At 35.7% G+C, this 14,855-nt stretch overlaps 1 protein-coding gene across 1 annotated transcript in view; it reads right to left on the bottom strand.

Annotated features, from left to right (window-relative positions):
- The window catches only part of Pof1b (POF1B actin binding protein), a 79,934-nt gene that overhangs the window by 50,003 nt on the left and 15,076 nt on the right, over positions 1-14,855 (bottom strand). The window contains exons 3-5 of the mRNA XM_008822888.1: positions 14,775-14,849; positions 8,818-8,898; positions 1,802-1,903 (exon numbers count right to left, since the gene is read on the bottom strand). Of these exons, the coding sequence (XP_008821110.1) occupies positions 1,802-1,903; positions 8,818-8,898; positions 14,775-14,849 (258 nt within the window). The remainder of the gene's footprint in view (positions 1-1,801; positions 1,904-8,817; positions 8,899-14,774; positions 14,850-14,855) is intronic.

The following is a 14,855-nucleotide window of genomic DNA, read 5'->3' as shown; positions in this document are numbered from 1 at the left end:
TCGCCTGTCTGGCTTTGCTGTTTGTCAAGTAACTTTTAGTTATATATATATGCTCTTATGATATTATATTGGCCCCTTTAATCTTTGGTTATACTTCCCTTTTGGGTGTTTAAGGACATACCATTGGACCAGATAAACTGATTTGTTTTCACTCTTGGGGTCGTTTGAGGATCTGTTCCTCAGGGGTCACGTGGGCTTGGGAGGAGCATTTTCTTTTAAACAATCACCTGGAAGCAGCCTCAAGTGATGGAATATGTCTTCTGACTTACGATGTGTACAACATTATTTTGACAGCCAAGTTGAATATGTGACAAATTTTTTAATTAGATAGTGTTAGAAAAATGCTTCTTGGAAGAATAAATATATATTTAAGTTAAATTTTTCTTCATGGTATCAAAATGTAGTGTTGTGTTTCTGGAAGACTTGTTGAATACCTACCACACCAACCCTTCAGAACTTTTTTTTCAGTTTAACAAGAAAAGCAAAATTTTAAACAATTGGATGGTTGTCATTCTGGAAATTCACTCCATTTCATTTTTATTGGGCATCAAGTAAGGAATAATGTGTTACTTCATACAGCTATACTAACAACTGCCAGTAAGTGCTTATAAAAATAAGTCATATTTTCATGCCAAGAAGTTTAAAAAACAAATTCCAATAGATTTTCAGCATGTTCCATTTATATTTGAGAAACTGGTTTTGTTATCTAACTTGATTTTACATAATTTAACTGACTTTATGGCTTAAATTCTTACCCATACTCCAAATGTATGCCAATATATTAAATCCTAATAATATATATCATTCTGTTCCTTAGAAATGGAGTCTATATAGATAGAATCAAGTTGTAGTGCAGTTACTAAGATGGACCCTAATCCAATATGACCAATGTCCTTATAAATAAATAAGAAATTTAACACTAAGACAGACATGCAAAAAGACACTGTCATGAAGATGCACAGGGAGGATTCTACCTGACAACAGAAGGCAAAGGAGAGATATATCTGGAATCCAAAGAATGCCTGAGGCTACAACTAGCTAGAAGAAAGGCACAGAAGGGTGCCTTTCCTAGGAGTTTCAGAAGGACAGTGGTATTATCCACATAGCACTTTCAGATTTCTGCTTTTCAAAATAGTGAAACAAGAAAATTCTGTTTTATATCAACCAATTTCTGGCACTTTGTTATAGTAGCCCTAAAAATCGTATATACTCCCCTAATTTAAGAATGGTCAAGAGAGCATCGCAGATTTTAATCAAGTGGATATATTTGTATCCAGTGAGCAGATCAACATAAAATCTCTGCTGTTTACAGTCACAAATGCATAAAGAACTTGGTGCTGCCAATTTGTACTCTACACTTTGTCTCTCAATTAAACTTAATGGAGTTATTAAAATGGGACTTGAAGATTTGGATTTCTATATATTTTAGAGTAATACGTATGATTCGTTTAAAATTTGATATTAACGTAATTAAGATAAAGTGAAATATTCTGAAGTTATTTTTATAAGACCAGTTTAAACGAAATAATATAAGGTGTAGAGAACTGTATATTAAGTTCTGATTCTGCCATTAATCTTATGTGATTTCAAGTTCCCTGTCAGTAAAATGTGCTTCACATAATAAAATGAATATAAAAAAAATTAACGATAGCATGAAGAGATGTAAATGCAGTTACATAGTACAACTCATAGTGGGCTTGCCTGGCATTTGACAAGTGAATATTATTTTAGCTCTATTAAAATATGCAAAGTTCAAAATTTATACTTCTAAAACAAGTTTTAGAACAAAAAAATTACTTACCTGGTCTGTATTTAGTTTCTCCACTTTTCTTATTGTTTTTTCATAAATTACATTGTTTCCTGGGAAGAAATGGCCTCCTCTCAGGAAAGGAGATATTGGTTCCTATAAAGAAAGTAAAGGCTATGTTTTTATTTGCAAGATATCGTTTACATAGGAACTCCAGAAAATGCCCAGTATCTAATATGTTCTGGGGCGGTAACAGATTTTTAGGATGATAAAGGAACGATTCCTCAAAATGTTTCTGCCAGGACAAAGAAAATAATATTGAAGACAGTACATTTATTCACAGAGAAATATCTGAATTCTTCCTATTTTTAGTAGGTTTTTAGGGGAACTTTGAAGGAAGTAGAAAAGATAATGCTTTTTTCTGTTTCTGAAAAGCAAGATAAAATATGTTTCTTCTGAGGCAGACTAGCATGGGATTGACATCATTTGAATTGGGTTCACTGGCAGTTTTCTTTCTGGGCAAAAGTATTAGAGAAATGTACAATAAATATAATTCAACCCTACTAAGCCATAAAGTAGGTAAAATTGCACTAAAGTGTTTTTCTAGAACTCAATTTTCATATCCTTGAAGTGTACAATTCCTACTTGTGATTACAATCAAAGATAAGACTCTCAGTACAAGGTATGTTTTGAATACTGAGAACAGAGTAGAGGCTTTAAGAGCCACTGTATCTCTTGTGTAATCAGCTAAATTGCTATAGGATTAACCAAGTATTTAGAAGATGTCAGCCAATGAAATAAAGGTTAGTAACATGTCCAAGATCAGAAAGAAAAGACTAATGAGAATCAGAAAAAACTAATGAGAATCAGAGAGGGAGTCAAAAATAAATGTAATTTGCATCACACTGCTTTGATTTTCATTTGAGTCATTACTTAAATTGTGCATTTTTCACAAAATAAAAATTGAATGCATTTATTTTTAGTATATTTGTTAAAATCATGAAATTGTTGAAAATGTGATGCAAAACCAAAATCTGGAACTATAACAATCATATGAAGTTTTAGAATCAAAACAGAAAAAATATCATAGAAATCGGTGAGAAATGATTCAGCAAGTAGTTAGTAAGAAGTAAAACACAAAAATGTTTCAGAGAAGTCAGTGTGTGAGACCTGCAAAGGAGATGGAGTTGGCTTCTGTGAATCCATTGACTTGGACTACAAAGATCAGTGGAAGCAGGTCCAAGAAAAAATGAAGTTGTGGTACTGTAAAACCTGTATTCCAATTCTTCCTCCATCACTGATAGGCCATGGAAACAGGTAAGTGATTAACCTTCTCTGAAGTTCACTTTACTCAAAACAAGGATAACACAAGCAGAACACCAAGGATCAAGTAAAATAATGTATTTTAAGGTACCACCAATGCTTAACTTTATGGACATTGGTTTTTAATGAGTAGTTTCATAATAATATGTTAAAATTCTTTTTGAGAATATTGTTATGATTCTAGGATATCAAGTTTAGTTGTGTAAAAATAGACTTTTTTGAGGGCAAAGACATTGTTCCTTAATACTCCATGGCAAAAGAACATGATTGAGTGAAAAGGGATGATAATAAACCTCATCTACAATTTAGAATCTTGTATAAGAAGGCAAACAAATTTAGGAAAAACAAGATTATCTTCTCTGTAAATTATAGTTCATTATAAATATTTGGCCATTATATTTCTTAAAGAAGAAAGATGACTTAGATATAAATTGTTGATTAGATTATGTTCCCAAATTTATAAGAAAATAAAGCCAAATATTAATATGAATAGTTATTGTAGAAAAATCAGCTAAATAACTTGAATCAGGCATTTTAGAGTTTTAAGGAATTGAGTAGCTCAACAGTTTTACTGTCGTAACATCTTTTGCTCAATCTGTACATTTGATTTGGTGCCAGATCCACCCTAAAAATTAACAGATGTATTCAAAATGGCTGATGTTATAACTTTAATTGTTACTTTCAAAACCTCTGGCAGTAGTTCTCACATTTCACAAAATATGTAATTCCCAACATCTACTTCCATGTTCCTAGGCCACAAAACTATAATGGAGAAACATTTTTTAATACCAAAAGAAAAATTTGTTCATTACAAGTTCAGGCTATCCAATTTCAAGCATTGCCTCCAACCTTTGTGATCACACTTGTATTCTTCGAATTTTCTATAACTTTTATTTTCTACAAGCCCTGTGTTCACGCTCCCTTGACCCTTTTTTGTGGAGAAAACTAGGCTAATGTAGGAAATGTTGTCTCAACATGATTTTTGACACCTCAAAAATCTTCCTTCAGTTTCCCCTTTTTCCATCCCACTAAAGAGTAATACATACACTTGTTTTCCTTAAGTTGCTTTACTATGAGGCTAACTAAAATCTTGTCCCTTCTTTTCTTTTTCAGAATGTGATTTGTCTCCTTCATCGCATCAGTAGCTTTCCTTATTACTGGCTCATTCTATGCACAAGTCCCTCAGGTTCTCCAAGATTCCGTTTTGTTTTGTTTTTTTTTTCCCTTCAGCAATACCTTCTCTCCTTTGACCAACAACCTTTTTAGAAAAAAATCAACTTATTTCCTCCATTTCTTTCTGATATTCACCTGTTAACTTCCTGCATCTGGATTTTGCTCCCACAAATGTATGAAAGCAGCTGTCTTAAATATCACTACCTCCTTAATTGCCAAATGCAACTTTCATACCTCTTCTTCTAGGCCTTATGTTCATCTGAAATGCTTGGTCACTCTCTTACTCTATTTTCTTAATTTACTTTGTTTTTACACCTTCGTTTGACAAAACCCTTTCCTATTACAGTGGTCCCTTTTCTTGTGATCTACTGAAGTAGATATTTCTCAAGGTTCTGATGTTAATCTTCTCCGTTACCCACAGCAATCGCTACTCATTCCCTTACTTTTGGTAATAAACTTTAGTGGAGTAACTCTCTTACCTCTGTCATAAATGTGACCATTAGCTGAGTTATTTTAAATATCCGCTGGGCACCTTTTCCTCCATGTATGTCAACTCTCACTGGATAGAGAAGATCTCACAATCTTCCCCTTTATCAAACCAGCTTCTCCCCATCTCTTCTTAATCTTTTCTATTCAGCCCCTATATTTCCAATGTCTCAACCTCACAAGCTTGGGACCATATTTGACTTTTCTTCTACCAGCCTCTGTAGCCAAGAAGTTATGACATGTTGTTAAAACTAGCCACAGATAAGCTGTCAGAAAAGGGAAGACCTGAGCAAAGCACATTTATTGAGACTTTAGCTTCCTTACGAGGAGAATGATGCTAATTATATCAATATATTATGTGCCAGAATAAATCTTTCACTGATTTCATACATACACAACAAATGTGTTCTCTCCAGCTGAACTTCAGTGAGACTTTTATCTAAGTACTTCTCAACTGGTATCTATCAATCACCCCACCATGTATTTTACAATGCATTTTACATAGCTATTTATGAGCATGCCTTATCATCCATCCTAAAAGGAAATATAAGCTCCTTTGGTTTAGGAAACATGCCTTAATTTCTTGTTTCTATTTGAAGGCTGTACAGTGCCTTCCCCATACCAGGAGCTTCACAATGGGGAAATTAATGAAACTGATAACTATCAATTGGACTCCATCCACCAACGGAACAAAAGCATTTTCTTCATGGCTAGATAAAATAATAAGGCAGACCATACAAATCCTCTGACTAAAATGACAAATTGAGAATAAGGAAGTTCAGAAGCAACCACAAATAAAAAAGCTGGACAGAGATAGAAGGAATCATAATTAGAGAAGTGGATTGAGATCAGTTTAATTACAAAGAGAAGAAATAAAGATTAGCCAAGCTAGGAGGGGAAAAGGATGAAGTTGCCATTTAAGAGGCTCAGTTTATTGTAAATATTGTAATTAAATTAGAATCTTTTCCTGGAGAGATTTAAAGTTGTAAAACCGAAAGAGGAATATACTTAGAAATAAAATGGGAATATATCTAAACAATGTTAATGCTGTTTTGTGCAAGCAGTTAGGTTATTTCTGTTTAAAAGAATATGGCTTGAAACTTGTTTCATTGCTCAATAAAGGACATAGTTAAAAATCTTTAAAATGACTATTTTTCTTCATTACTCTGCTGGATCTTCCTGAAAAAATGTTTGTAGTTGAACACATCCTGAAACAATAAATTTTTACCGATGCAGGCCCAGTGATCTTAATATATCCTTACTTGCATACATACTTTAATTCTGTTGACTTTATAGCATGGTGGATAAGGGAATATGTAACCATGTAAGTTATCTGGTAATTAATTCATGCCCATTTTGAGTTGACGTTATTTTCCTTTTTTTCTTCACTCAGTTCTGTATTTTTCAAGTTGGCTTCTAACTTAGTCGCTTTATAACTCAATGTTCCTTTAGCATTTAATGATTTAAATCAACTCAAGAATAAAGAAAAACAGTTTTTAAAGAACTTAAGTTTTAGACTGGAAAGATGGCTCCATTGATAAAATGCCTTGCTGTGCAAGCATAAGGACAAGAGTTTGGATCCTCAGTATTCACATTTAAAAATTTAGCACACGATCACACTTGCAATCCTAGTACTAGGGAAGTGAAGACAGGTGCATACTTGGATGTCACTGGCCAGACAGACTGGCCTCATCAATGAGCTTCAGTTCAGTGAAAGATTCTTGTCTCAAAACAAATAAGCACAAAGCCAAAAAAAAAAACAAAAAACAAAAAACAAACGTCAAAGAGTGATTGAAGACATGTGATGTAGACCTTTGGCCTCCTTGTGCACCTGCACATACGCACACACATAAACACAAATACATCACACCCTCCCCCCACACATACAAACACAAACTTCAGTTTCAAAAACTTTGGGATCTTAATTTAATTACTATTCTATCCCACTCTTAGGATAATTTCTGACACATAATAGTCAATTGATAAATATGTACTAAATAAATAGCTGAATTTTCCTGTTTTTCTGTTCTGTTTACTTTTTATTTTTAAAAGGGATATAATTTGCAAATTGTGCACCATGACTACTTTCCCCACTTTCCCCCCCATTGACTAAAGATTCATCTAAAGCCATATAATGATTTTTTACTTAAAATATATGGATATATACTAAGTAAGATGAATAGTTTTAACATTATGATAAAAGTATAATCTACTCTTTGAAACCCAGAGATGAATATATATCCAGTTATACATATCTTCTCATTTGTGTGGGAAAGAGAGAAAAAGAGAAGAGAAATATGAGGAAAGCATAAGATGGTTAGCCATGTGATGAAAAGATATATTTTGTTAGAACACTACAAGACATGCACACTAGTAGTCCCAACTACTTGGAGAGGTTGAGGTAGAAGTATCACTTCAGTCAAGGATGTCAAGACTAGCTTAAGCAATATAGCAAACACGACCTGATATAAAAAAGTGAGAAGAGGGAGAGGAAGGAAAGGAGTAAGGAAGGAGGGAGAGGAAAATGTAAGAGAAGTGGAGGTAGAAGTGGATGGAGGAGGGAAGATGGGGAGAGGTGGAAGGAAGATACAAGCAAATTGAGGGCAATTGTGATAGAGGTGAATTAGTTATCAGATACATATCTACATTTACATATGCAAATATAAGGACAAAAACCATGTAGCTATGAAAGCAGAGGATTAGATGTATGCAAGAATAGAACATACTAGAAATGCTGCCTCAGTAAGAAGTCAGTGTTGCAGGCTGAAGGCATACATTCAACACTCATATATAGCATATATTGAGATGGGAAGTTGTAGAGTGGGAAAGAGAGGGAAACACCCTCTTCTCTGAAGTTCTCATTGCCCCTCATCCAGCTTCCTCATTCCCAGTTATAGACTTGTTGCTTAAATATTTGATCATACAAAAGAAGAAGCAAGCAGCTGCTTTAGCTATAATCACATTCCCTTTCAATGTTTACATAAATTTATGAAAACTCAAGCAAATATCCAAGGCAATTACTCCCCCTACACACACTACTCACATCCTTTGTGTATGCAAATTCACATGACACACATGCACAGCTAACAGCCTTCTTAACTAAGGAGACATGAGAACATAATTTTAATAAGGAAATAAAATAAAAGGGGAACTGGACAGTAATAGAAAACTAGTACATTCTCCTCTTCATCTAGATTAGTAGCAAACACAGGACTCTAAGTTAACCCTTTGCTTTCCACAGTTGAAACAAATACTTTATGTTGCTAGACTGGGGAAGGTTGTTTCCCATTATAATGGAGAAATAAAGAACAAAGCAAAGAATGCCATATCTCTATTTAAATCATACTATTTCCTTTGCAAGAGTGATGTCCTAAAATATCATTGAAAATCCCCTTGCAGTTGTAGGTTTTTTTTCTTTTTGCATCTGTATGTGTGTGTTTGTGAGAATGTGTACATTAAAGAAGGTTTGTTACTGTAGAAAAATGGCTTTCTAGTTTTCTCCTCAAAATTAGACAGAGAATAATATGCACTGTGTAAAAGAGATAGTTATGTCATTTAGTAAGAAATATAATAACATAATTTTCTGAACAGTTCATTAATGGGTACACAGTTCATATACCACAGACAACAAACACATGAAGACAGTTTTGAACTTTTGACTTTTAATTTTTTTCTTCTAAATCCACATTTGAAAGGCAAGTCTAAATAGACTAAATCTTCTAACTCCTGATGTAACAGTTGGTAGTTTTTATGGGAAGCCTGTGAGAGAACTTAGTCCCTTTTCTTTTTGGCTCAAAGTGCATAAAAATCCCTTTGTAGTACAAGGGTGGGGTCATAAAGGTAGAAAGTTTTATAACCCAAGAATTTCCAACCTGATCGAAACTTTTACAACTCTGAGTCTGAATGCATGGGTGCATGTTTGTCTGAAACTGAAGATACAATTTTATACTAATGATCACAACTGTACTTTCTCACTGCAGTGCAGTTCAACGATTTGCTTTTAAGGATCTGGTAACTGACTTATCTAGTATGAGGTATCAACTTCTAACGAAATATATGTTGGGAGAAGAGATCATGAGACATCTTACCTGTTCAGGGTTTTGTACTATGTATCTCCTAATAGTGGTTTGTGGGTATGTTGTAACTTTCACTGTTGGAGAATGGAGTTCCTGTGAAGAAAAAATTAAAATATTATTATAGTTATTTAGTGGCTTGGATCCATCAATAATAAGAATAGGGAATGATTTCTCATAGTGATAATACGAATGGTAATATAGAACTTCATAATTTAACACTAGTCTCAGAAAATACTTTTCAAAATAACGGGCATTTGTTGAACACTGTAGTAACTTCTTGCATTCCACTAATTTCATGGTATTTTTATTATACTTTTTCAGATTTCATTTGATTTTATTATATATTCTCTTTCACTGGAGCTTGACAAGTAAAATAGTCTAAAAGAACTAACATTTTATTTGTCTTTAAGTTCTACCATACAGCAAGTTCATTTTAAAATTGCTTGACAGATAAGACCCAATGGCTCAATAAATTCCTTACCAAAATAATGGAGATTATTCTTTCATAAAGCATTCAAAATGAGAATTTCTCATACCCCAGTTGCTCTCTCATTTTTATATTTATGTACTTGGAATCTATTAAAGGTGGAGAAAAATGCTTATCTTGTATTAAAAATAGATTAATTGAGGTACATTTTCCAATTTTATTTCATTTTTTTTCCATGTTGGAACAATGTTACTCCATGTTTTTATGTCTAAGTTTTCTACTGTCTTCTGAATCTTCTAAGAAACAAGCAGAAATGCTACAGTTTGTGGTCATTTAATAGAATCATCACATTACGCTATTATCATTTTCCTTTAAAGCCAATTTATTTATTTTTAAATATTTTTCATTTATTATTTTTGTTGTATGTGTATGAGTGTATTGCCTGCATGTCTCTGAGTGCAGCCGTGTCATGCAATGCCACGGAGGTTGGAAGAGGGCATCAGAGTCCCCTGGAACTGGAGTTAAGGATGGTGTAGCCACCATGTGGGTGCTGGGAATTGAACCCGGGTCCTCTACAAGAGGACTTCCTTTAACTTCCTTTAACAATTCCCATTTGCCTCCCTACCTTCTTCCTAGTCTGAAACAAGAGAATTTGGAAAATTAAAACTCTATTAAGATGCTTTAACATTAAACGACATTTGATTTAAAGTTGATATTTCCTTCTTTATATACATTTCCACTGGACTTATGATGTGTGTGCATATGCTTGAGTGTACGTAACGTATCATGTGCATGCAGGTGCCCTTGGAAGCCAGGTGAAGGTATCAGAAGCCCTAGAACTGGAGTTACAGACAGTTGTGAGCTACCATTTCGGTGCTGGGAATTAAACCTGGGTCTTCTGCAAGAGCAGCAAGTGCTCTTAATTACTGAGCCATTTCTCCAGCCCTTGGGTCATTCATTTTATGGAAATTATTTCAAAATTCCTTTTCCTTACTTTTTTCTAATCCCCTTTCTTTCTGTACTGTCTTGGAGTGATTAAGTAGTGCCAGAATGACATCTTTAGAGAAAATGATAAGCTTAAGTCACATTCATATTAAATAAGTTATACATAAAAGCTATTTTTTGAGTTTCAGGAAAGAGTTTTATCACAGGTGAAACCTTAAGAGAAAGGAAACAAATATAGCTCTTGTAGAGCAGGAGTGGGTCGCAAGAAAGAGTTGTCACTGAGGGTCCCATCCTAGGAGTAAATAAGGCTTAACTGGATTAAGGCATTGAGTGGAAGGTGTAAGCGTGTCAGCCCAGTTTCCCACTCATGAGATGTTCATGTGCTGATCCATCCCAGTGTGTAGACTGGAGGACTGGCTATCAGGCACAAACTATTTTTAATGTTTACAGTTTCAGTCTCTTTTCTCTTGAATCTGGGTTATTAAATTGACTGAAATGCACTGTGGCTTCCTGGTTCTCCTGGCTTCTCTTTTTTCCCCCAATTCACCTGTCTACTTGGCCTCTAGGAGTACTTCCAAGGAGATGTGCAGTCACCCTACATGACTAGGATGGCATGACAATCATCCTGACCTGGCACATACCTCTAGTGTAATTAATTTAAAAAATACTCATGCAGTATATGCAAACATACACAAAAAAAGAAGTGTGGGCAGTCAGCAAAACAGTGCAGTGTTTCTGTGTCCTAAAATCAGAAATGATGTCTGCACACCTCTTCTCAGTCTCTTTAATACTTGCTGGCTGGCCCCTTGGAACTGTTTGATATAGCGGTCTGAAGAACTCTGTGTGCCATCTATCCATTGCTATAAAGCTGGATCTGGTCATACCTGCTCCAGTCTCCTTTCAGATAATCCACCCAGAATTTGTACTGTGCAGTAGAGTTCAATAGAAAACAATGCTGAAGAGGTTGGGTGTCCCTGCTTTCTTGCCTCTGGTGATGAGCTGAATGCTGTCACCATAGCAACAGTGCTGGGAAGCCACTCTGATACTTTTTAGAAACATGAAACTGATGCAATGCTGGACTATGTACCTACAGATCTTCATTTCCTCCTTGGTCAGCCCTGGCATCCTTTGAGAGATGTATTCTTGCATGATGTAGTTAAAGAAACTAGCATAGCCATATTGTAGGAAGGGAACAGGGACAGCTGGGAAATCACTGATTACCTCATGTGTCTTTTTCTTTTAGAACTTTCTTTGCCAGCATATCCATCACTCACTGTTGTGCCCAATTCCAAAAAGTTAGTGGCTTCCCAAAACCAGTTCCTTTAGGCTACACATGTTCTGAAAGTATCTTCAATTTATGGGGGCAGTTTGGACCTCTACAAGTCCTAGATTCCATTTCAGTGCCTGCAGAGCCATCAGACTCTCAGTGTGCTTATGGTTGCCCTTAAAGTAGGTGATGCTACAGACAGACCATGAACTGCAGTCACCCTCGCCACCTGTGGAATCATATTTTGATTGCTGATTGGTTTCAAAAGTCTGATGGCCTGATGTTGGATGGTCCCACCCCATCGAAGTGTGTTAAAAAGTTGTCTGAAGGGCTGGAGAGATGGCTCAGCGGTTAAGAACACTGGTTGTTCTTGCAGAAGACCCAGGTTTGAATCCAAGCACCCATATGGCAGCTAACAACTGTCCATAACTCCAGTCCCAGGGGATCCTACAGCCTCTTCTGACTCCGTGGGCATTGCACGTCACAGATACGCACATACACATAAATTAAAAATTATAAATAAATTTTTTTAAGTTTTCTGAAGTACTTTCCTATACACAGTCCTGTACCCATTGTTTGCCCTCAGCAGGTACGAAGATTTCTGCCATCAAGCCCATCAGTCAGGGGATAGGGCCACTAGCTGGGCTTAGGCCTTGGTTATGGATGTTTACCAACTTCAGAGTCAGGGCTTTTGACTACCTCTACAGCGACCTGTGTATTTGTATTCCGCCCACTGATATCAGATTTGGAAAGATCTGGAAAGGTTGGTAGATCAAGGAGAAAAGATCAGGAGCTAACGTTTTGTAATGAATAGCGCCTGATTGCTTGTCTGATTTGCTGCCTGGGGAAGGGTTGATGGTTCATGTCTGAAGGTCAGATTGTCCTCTGGTGACTCCCTCAGAGAGGAAAAGCTATTTCTGATGTGGAGTCACTTTCCTTGTTGAGGTTATTCGGCAGCTGAGTCAAATGAGTGTTGCCCATGGCAACATTTGTCCATTCGGGACCATACAGAAGTGTCCTGTGTGTGAACAGCAGCAGCTTCAGGAGCAACAGCAGCAGCTTGGATGCCAGATGCCTCACCACACTTTCTAAAATATATTTTATGAGAGTTTTGAAGTATTTGTTTTATTGACAGCATCCCTCTATGATTAGAAAGAAATATTGCTTAATGTTTAACAGTTAAAAATGGTTTTAAATGGAGCTGGAGAGTTGGCTCAGTGGATATCATCATTGGCTGCTCTTGCAGAGGACCATGGTTCAGTTACTCACATCCACATGGCAGCTAACAACCTACCATAACTTAAGTTCCAGGGGATCTTATGCCCTCTTCTCCACGAGCATTACATGCACACAGTGTACTTACATACACACAGATAAAACACTCATCCACAAAATAAAAATAAATGGTTTTGAGAGTGAAATCTATATTTAATTTTTATTCTCATTTGCTCTTCATTCATTCATTTTGGAGAAAGAGTCTCACTTTTAGTACAGGATGGACTAGAATTCACAATGCAATCCAAACTGACTTTGTGCTAGTGATCCTCCTGCCTCAACCTGTTGAGAACTGACATTGCAGGTATGAGCTATCATACCCACTTCACTCTCCATTATGAGTTCAAGGCCAGCCTGGTCTACAGAGGGAATTCCAGGTCAGCTGGGGCTACAGGGAGACCCTGTCTCAAAAAGACCGGAAAAAAAAAAAAATGGAAGGAGAAAGAAAAAGTGTGTGTGTGTGTGTGTGTGCTTATTTAAACATTTGAATATTCAGTATGTTGGAGGGAGGAGTGTGTAAATTATATTAAAAAGGACAGAAAATCCGCCTGTGGTGATGCAGCTCTGAAACTGCAGTACTTAGGAGGCTGAGGCAGGAGGATCATGATTTCTAGCCTGGGCTACATACTGCGACTGTCTCAGAAATTAAAAAAACAAAAAAAAAAAAAAAAAAAAAAAAAAGACCAAAAAAAAAAAAACAAAGGAAGAAAAAGAGAAAATAATGGAACAAAGTCATTTGTAAATTTTATGTGGAAAAGTCAATATTATTAATATAAGTAGGTTGTTAGACATCTGTGGGAAAATATTTATAAACTAATAACAAAGTGATCAAATACATGTACAATTTAATAAAATAGGGCTCAAGAATCATTGCAGAAGACAGACTGGAAAAACGGAAAGAGACAGAAGTTGTGGACATCTGCAGTGAACTGTATGCTTAACATAACAGGACTGTTACACACATGAACTCACAGTGGCTGTGACTGCATGTACCAGACCTGTACAAGATCAAGTCAGCAAAAATCCTAGTTCTCTTAGCTGAGAAGCAATTGGCAATTGGGGTACAGAAACTTTTCTTCAGGAATGTTGCCCCTGAATGGTTACCAGGCTCTAATAGATGGTCCCTCACCCATGCATATACAGGCAGCAGTAAGTGGACTCAGTGGGTTTAAATGAGAGAGAGAGAGAGAGAGAGAGAGAGAGAGAGAGAGAGAGAGAGAGAAGGGGAGACATAAAATTGGGAGGGAAAAGTGGAGGGATAGGAGAGATATTGGAGGGGAAGGAATGAATGGTTAATGGATTTGATTAAAACACAAGCCCATATATTTGTCAAAAAATTAACACAGTACCTTCTCCCTTGTCTTTCCCTTAAATGTGATATTTCTTATACTGCCCACCCATGTAACTTCAAATTTAATATGCTTTATATTTTGTTTCCTTATCATCTACTTTTTGATATATGGCAACTAGCTAAACACATACTTATTACTAGAGAATTTGTTATTATAGATATCTGTTGGATATATAATACTCATATTACAGAGTAATCCTAGAAATGAGATTATTAGGCCATATAGGTGAATGGAGATAATGCCTGCATGTCTTCCAAATTACACACCCGTAAAAAGATAAATATTTGCCCTGTAAGATATTATCTCTGAGTGTAAATTTAAAGTACTTCCACTCATAAAGTCAGTTCCTCAGCCAATCCACGATAAAGGTATTTTATGTGTACTGAAATCAAGGACCCTTAAAATACCCACCCTCACTAGGTGAATTTTTATTAAAGAATTAACAAAGAATTAAATTAAAAGGCACTCAAATGAAAAGCAATTTGAGTGAACAATGGAAGTGAAAAATGAGATTCACTGCACTTGCTGTACATTTATTTAATGGACTGAGCTTGTTTTCTTATAAGAAAACATACTCTTTTCTTTTTGAATTATGACATTTTGTTAATGTATAGTTCTGTGAGGGCCTGAAGATTGCTCACACATATGAACAAGACTTACAAAAGGAGAAAAAAAATCTAACGTATCCCACCACTTCACTTACCTGTTCAGTATTTTGTGTTATGTGTAGAGTGCTTGGTGTACAAGTAGATATTTTCAGAGTTGGAGAATGGAGTTCCTTTTG

This window comes from Nannospalax galili, unplaced genomic scaffold (assembly GCF_000622305.1).
Source record: "Nannospalax galili isolate Female #2095 unplaced genomic scaffold, S.galili_v1.0 scaffold10, whole genome shotgun sequence".
Classification (NCBI taxonomy): domain Eukaryota; kingdom Metazoa; phylum Chordata; class Mammalia; order Rodentia; family Spalacidae; genus Nannospalax; species Nannospalax galili.
The sequence above is the reverse complement of the archived record's forward strand: the minus strand, read 5'-3'. Positions and strand labels throughout refer to the sequence as shown.